The following is a 7,346-nucleotide window of genomic DNA, read 5'->3' as shown; positions in this document are numbered from 1 at the left end:
AAACGTCCACGAACAGATCACAAACCACACCGAGACGCGAAGGACAACTACGCGAAAGCCGTCCAATCGCACTTGAGTGTGGCTGTGACGACTACCCCTAGAGCTGACCTAACCCAAGCTGAGGCGAACACCATACAGGGTCTGATACAGAAGGCGATTTTCGCGGCCTGTATCGAACCCTTGGCGCCAGGCCAAACCCGATACGCCCCGGCGTTTGAAGGTAAAGCCTTCCTCAGCGAGGGTGTTCTAAAAATGTGGTGCCACGACGACCAAGCGCTTAGCTGGCTCAAGAACGTGGTACCAAATTTAACATCACCCAAGAGCGGAACAAAACTCACTGTGATACAACAGACCGAAATACCAATTAGGGTAAGGTCGGGGCTATACGTCCCGGGCTACGACGGGGAGATAGGCCAACTACATCAAGTCCTATCTCACCAAAACCCGTGGTACAAGGTGTCACAGTGGGTTTTGTTCAGCTACACGCGAACAACCAGCAGCCCTCCTGGTGTGTTCCTGATACTGGGAATTCCCAACGAGGAGCTGCCAACGATCCTGGAGCGCGGCAGGAAGGTCGCCTACTCCACGGGCACTATCTACATCAGGTTCTTCACGGATGAAGGACTAAGTGATGTACCGCCCGGGCATAACTTAGAGCCTGAAAACCGAGAGGAGCCTGATGTGGGTGGTGACATGGATGTGGATGAACTAACCAGCCAGCTCCCTGCAACACCTGAGCCCTCCGTTAGCACAATCCTCAACAACATCGAGGAAATGCTAGCGGACTCCCGGACGAACCTTATACAACCCCGGGAGAAAAAGGCTACGCAAGACGCTTTAGAGGAAACTGCCCCTGCCGAACAACCCCCGGCACAGAGGGCGACGGAGAAATAAAAATCATCCAAACCAACCTCCAGCACAAACACCTTGCCACGGCCACGTTACGTAGGCAGCTGGAGGTTGAGAACGAGACCATCGCCCTGATCCAGGAGCCGTGGGTCAGGGGAAAAACCATATGTGGTTTCGGAAGCTGTCATGGTAAGATCTTTTCACACAGCAGTGATGAACCACCAAGAACATGCATCTACATTCCACGCTGTATTACAACGTTACTACTAACACAATACTGTTCCAGAGATCTGACAGCAGTTAAAATAAATAACGGAATACAACAAGGCATGGGGCGACCGCCAAAACCGGTGGTCCTAGCATCAATATACATGCCCATCGAGGACGGAATACCAACAAAAGAATTGGTGGAGCTTGTAACATACTGTGAGGATAACGACATGGATTTAATCATCTCTGTCGACAGCAACGCACACCACAACCTGTGGGGATGCACAGCCAACAACAAACGTGGTGAGAGTTTAATAAATTTCCTACTAACCACTAACCTAACAATTATTAATATGGGTACCGAACCGACTTTTGTGACGAGTAGGTACCAAACCATAATAGATCTAACCCTAGCGTCAACCAGAGCCGCAGACCATGTAAAGAACTGGAGAGTCAGTGACGAGCCCTCTCTCTCTGACCACAGGCGGATATGCTATGAGCTGGATCTCAGGATCACTCAACATGTACCAAAGAGAAATCCTAGGAAAACCAACATATTGAAATACAAAAACCTTCTGACACAACAGATAGGTGTAAATAAACCAAAAAACATCGATGATATAGATAACATCGAAGGAAACGTAAATAAACTAACAAAATATATTAGAACAAGCTATGAACAAGCTTGCCCCCTAAAGAAAAACAACATAAAACAATCATCGAAAAACAGCTGGTGGGGCCCTGATCTGGAAAGAATGAGGAAAAAACTTAGACATCTTTTCAACAGAGCCAAAAACACCAAACAAGAACAAGATTGGGACAACTATAAGGAGGCCCAATACCAATACAATAAACGCGTCAGGGAAAAGGAAAAAAATTCCTGGCAAAAGTTTTGCATGAGCATAGAATCAAACGATACTGCTGCGCGCATACGCAAGATTCTAGCAAATGATAACACCCGCACACTCGGCTCGCTGAGGAAAGCTGACGGAACATACACCAAGGACGACAAAGAGATAAGCGAAACGCTCATCGAAACACACTTCCCTGGCTGTAGAATAGTAGATTCAACAGACTGGGTGAACACCCTTGGTCACCATCCAGTAGAAGAGGATTGGGACCTTGCCAACAACATAGTCACGCGAGACAGAATCAGCTGGGCTATTGACACCTTTCACCCCTTCAAAACAGGAGGGACCGATACCATTTTCCCAGCCCTTCTACAATGGGGAAAACTTCAACTGACGCCTTGGCTGGAAATAATATACAAGGCCTGCATAGCATACAAATACATCCCAACGGCCTGGAGAGAAGTAAAGGTGGTCTTCCTACCAAAACCTGGTAGGAGCGACTACACATTGCCAAAGTCCTTCAGACCAATCAGCCTTACGTCATTTCTACTAAAGACGCTCGAAAGACTGGTCGACCGGTCTCTCAGGGACAGAACTTTAAAGCATATACCACTACATCCAAACCAACATGCCTACAGTACGGGTAAATCAACAGAAACCGCTTTGCACTCTGTTGTTTCCAAAATCGAGCATGACTTAGAAAACAAACTATCGACATTAGGCATTTTCATAGATATTGAGGGAGCCTTTGACAAAACAACTTTTGATAGCATTGACAAAGCCTTGGGACGATACAAGGTGCCAAAAACTATACGCAGCTGGATAAGAGTAATGCTGGAACAGAGAATTATACAACTGGACATCAACGGAGTCACAAAAGGTATAGTAGCGAGAGGCTGCCCACAAGGAGGTGTTTTATCACCAATCCTGTGGAACCTGGTAGTTGACGACCTAATAACTAAACTAAACAAAAGTGGGTTCTACACCATTGGTTATGCGGATGATCTCACCATCCTAATCAGTGGTAAACTAGAAAACACACTATATGAAATCATGCAACGAGCTTTGCGCTTAATCGAAAGATGGTGCGATGAAAATGAACTTACAGTAAATCCAAAGAAAACAGAGATGATACTGTTTACCAACAAAAGGAAAATTGAGCTAACAAAACCACCAACCTTGTTCAACACAAGCCTTGAACTGTCCACTGAAGTAAAGTACCTCGGTGTGACGCTGGACAGCAAGCTCAGCTGGAAAAGGCACACAGAAGATAAAATTAAAAAATCACTTACAATACTAAATCAATGCAAACGCATGCTGGGGAAAAAATGGGGACTAAAACCAAAAATAATGAAATGGTTATACCTAGCGGTTGTAAGATGTTCACTAACTTATGCTGCACTTGTATGGTGGCCAAGAACTCTCCTTACAACCGCCCAGCAAGAACTACAGAAATTCCAACGACAAGCATGCCTCGCCATTACCGGCTGCATGAGTACTACACCAACAGCAGCACTCGAAATCATACTGGGGATTCCACCCCTATACCTACACATTAAAGAAGAAGCAACACTCGCAGCCTTGAGACTGAAAACCTCGGGTCATTGGAAAGAACACAACACAATGCATACTAAAATTCTTTTGCAAAGCATAAACAAAGAGCCACGTCTGGAGTGGAAATGTGACAGAACCAAAAAACAACACATACTAGACAAAAACTATAAGATAAACACAGGAAAGAACATGAATCCGAGGTCAACACAAGATGCAATAGAAGTGTACACCGACGGATCCAAAACCAAAACTGGCACAGGTGCAGGAGCCTATTGCCAAGAACTGAACATGAGGATAAGTCACGCACTCGGTAAGGATAACTCTGTCTTCCAAGCAGAGTGTGTGGGCATTATGACCGCAGCTATATCCATGACCAATCGACAGGTAACAAACTTTAAGATTAACATTAACTCTGATAGCCAAGCTGCTCTCAAAGCCTTGGCTAGATTCTCGACGACCTCCCAACTTATACAAGACTGCCACAAGGCTCTGCAAACTCTCGCCATGTCAAATGACATCACCCTAAGGTGGGTCAAAGGACATGATGGAGACCAGGGAAACGAGGCGGCAGACGCACTAGCACGAAAGGCTACGACACTGAAGGTGACAGGACCAGAACCTATCGTTCCCATACCCTTCAGTGAGTATAAAACCTGGTTGCATGAACTAACACTAAAAGAACATTCGAAACTATGGGCTAACACAACAGACTGCAGGCAAGCAAAAGAGGCTTTCCCCAACATAGACAAACGACAAACTAACATACTACTCCGCCTGGACAGAGGTAAACTTAGGAAGGTGGTGGGACTCATAACAGGGCATAGCCCACTAAACAAACACCTTTTCGTTATAGGTGTCACCGACAGTCCTCTGTGCAGGGCCTGCATGGAGGTCGATGAAACACCGACGCACGTACTCCTGGAATGTACGGGCGTAGCAGATCAACGCGAGCGCCATTTAGGATCCCCGACCTCACTCCATGAAGCCCTCGGCAACCTGGGCGGTCTATTTGGCTTCTGGAGCGAGCTTGGATGGCTGGAGTGAAGACTTCGGCGGGGAGGGGCAATGCACGCACAACAGACGGAAACGTTTAAGTGCGGAAACCAGCCCAGAGCGAAGAAAGAAAGAAAGAAGTGTGTCTGTCTGTCTGTCTGCTAGCTTTTCACGGCTCAACCGTTCAACCGATTTTGACGAAATTTGGTACAGAGATAGCTTGCATCCCTTTTGTCCCGGAAAATTTAAGAGTTCCCACGGGATTTTCAAAAAACTAAATCCACGCGAACGAAGTCGCGGACATCAGCTAGTACATACATAAAATGATAAAGTAATTGATTGACATATTAATTGCAGCTTAAAAACTGTTTTGTAGAAACTTGAAATTTTTCAAGTAGATATTAAGAAGGGATTTTCATTTATTTTTAGGATGGTTTTTACGAATTCTATTTTATTCCTTCATAGTAGTTTAGAAAGAAAAGAGGCATGACGGGCAATGTGATTTTTCCGGATTAAATCACAATTTACCCTCAACCCTGGATTATTTTTCTTTCTCTACCTAACTGAGGAAAGCAACTTTTGACTTTTATAAACTTAGATTAAGTTTTATATCCTTCCAATAAAAAGATTTTGTTCATTTAATCGCTTTTGTTTACACGCACAATGTACACAGGTCGCTAACTCTACACCAAAACTCTTTTAACTACGTAGGTAGGTATAAGGTATGTGAAAAACAGTAATAAAGCGCCTATCTCTTTCATACCTAGTTTACCGATTTCACAGGTAATCCATATCAAAACTAATATTATAATGCGAAAGTAGGTCTGTCTATCTGTTTGCTAGCTTTTCACGGCCTTTCCGTTTAACCGATTTTGACGAAATTTGGAACGGAGATAGTTTACATCCCAGGGAAAGACCTTTTTAAAACTTAAAATCCACGCGAACAAAGTCGCGGGCATCATATGGTATTTGATCATTAAAAAGATTCACCGCCACTTATAAAACCTTTTTAAATACTAACTTTTAATTTTCTTATACTTTCCAAAACTTATAAGGACTTTCTAACTCAAACTTACATTCTAATGGTTTGTTTTAAAGCTGTATTGTATTCCGAACCCATTAATCATTTATATATTCAAAAAATAAAGCAAAGCGAAAGAGAACTTTCTTTTAGGCATGGTGGCGCGGGCGCGTAGTTCCGCGACGTTATATACAAAATAAAAATCCGATCACCGAATTATTTTACTAGTTTAGGGTTTTGTATCCCCAAGGAAATGAGGGCACATTATATGATCACTTCGTTGTCAGTTTGTCGTGTCTGTCAAGCAAGACCCGTCAAGGGAATTAAAATCTATAGGGTACTTCACTAAAGAATCATGAAAGGCAGGTAGCAATGTCTTATAGCACAAGTAAAAAGAAAAATCCATATACCGTGAATTTGTGGTTACATCACAAAAAAATTAGAAAGTATTATTTCTTATACGATGGTACGGAATCCGACTCACGCTTGACTGGTTTGTATTTGTTTTTTCTTGTCCTAAAAATCTTAAAGTTTGTCTATAAAGCAACAATCTCTTTGTCATTTGAAAGATTACAGTTTAGGAATGTTTTAATAATAATTATTATTTCAATTACTCTATATATGAGAAGTCACTTTACCACATGCGGCGTAGCTACCCTTTCACACCGATTACGTATTTATTTATAACAAGGCTTACAACAACAAGCAGATTATGACTTATTTACTATCAGTGATTTATTACAATTACCGATTTGCGGTAAGTTTTATAGAAGCAGCAAATAGGAAATTCATCCAATATAAAAAAAACTGTTATGTGCTTGTTAGATTCGATTAGCACTACAAGGATTCCACCATAAAACCGGGCAAAAATTAATAATTAACGGATTTATTCCTACTATTTTATTACAAACTAGCTGATGATGCCCGCGACTTCATCCGTGTGGATTCAGATTTTCAAATATCCCGTGGGAACATTTTGATTTTCCGGGATGAAATGTAGCCTATGTGACTCTCCAGGTCTTCGACTAAGTATATCCATCTAAAAAATCAGGTCAATCCGTTGCTCTATAGTGGTGTGATTGAAGGACAAACCAATAAACAAACACATTTTCGCTTTTATAATATCAACAGTGGATAAACATTTATAATTGTGCAAAAGACCGGAAGTTACCGGAAATTAAATAGGTAATCCAGCCTAATCCTATAGATAATTTAAACCGACTTCCAAAAAGTAGGTGGTTCTCAATTCGGCTCGTTTCTTTTAATGTATGTTCACCGATTTTTTCGAGGCTTCTGGACCGATTTGCAATTTTTTTTTAATCAACAAAGGATGTTTGCGTGGTGGTCCCATAAAAATTTCTGGAACCAACTCCTCAATCCTGATGCTGCAGGGTTACTGCCCGTCTAAGTTATTAAGATTCAGGGAGTGTTCTGAATAGTGAATTAATATTGTAGGTACCAAGCAACGAGTTTATGCTTGGACTCCGAGTCCCAACTCCTCAACCCTGATGATGTAGGGCTACAGCACTCCTACTAAAGTGATTCAGGAACTGCGGATGATGCAATATTATTTTTGATGACAAGTATAAACTATTGGATTACGGATCCCAACTCCTCAATCATGATGCTGCAAGGTTCTGAACTCCTAAGCCGTGCGGATTCGTGAACTTCTGATGGTGAATAGATATTTTAGGTATCAAGCAACGGCTTCATGACTACACTAGAAGTCCAAACTCCTCAAACCTGATGATGCATGGTACAGCACTCCTAAACTATAAAGATCCAGGAACTGTTCCTGGTGAAATAATATTTTTAATGCCGGGCATAGACTTTGTTTGTAGTCCCAACTCTTCAATCCTGATGCTGCA

General features: G+C 42.5%; 1 protein-coding gene across 1 annotated transcript; it reads left to right on the top strand.

The window, feature by feature from the left end:
• The first annotated feature begins 904 nt into the window (after positions 1–904).
• On the top strand, positions 905–4,597 carry LOC138404496 (uncharacterized). Its single transcript, XM_069508623.1, has 3 exons — positions 905–1,038; positions 1,136–1,362; positions 4,318–4,597. The coding sequence occupies exons 2-3, from the start codon at positions 1,179–1,181 to the stop codon at positions 4,506–4,508; spliced, it is 375 nt and encodes a 124-aa protein (XP_069364724.1). The 5' UTR covers positions 905–1,038; positions 1,136–1,178; the 3' UTR covers positions 4,509–4,597.
• The last annotated feature ends 2,749 nt before the right edge of the window (positions 4,598–7,346 follow it).

The sequence above is a fragment of the Maniola hyperantus genome, chromosome 3 (assembly GCF_902806685.2).
Source record: "Maniola hyperantus chromosome 3, iAphHyp1.2, whole genome shotgun sequence".
Taxonomy (NCBI): Eukaryota; Metazoa; Arthropoda; class Insecta; order Lepidoptera; family Nymphalidae; genus Maniola; species Maniola hyperantus.
Note: the sequence above shows the minus strand (reverse complement) of the source record. Positions and strands in the feature narration are given on the sequence as shown.

Bases quoted from the DNA above. Each gene is read 5' to 3' on its own strand.
- LOC138404496 (XM_069508623.1), top strand. From the start codon at position 1,179: ATGGGGCGACCGCCAAAACCGGTGGTCCTAGCATCAATATACATGCCC. The intron at 1,363-4,317 runs GTGAGAGTTTAA...TTTTCGTTATAG, and splicing joins CACAGCCAACAACAAACGTG to GTGTCACCGACAGTCCTCTG.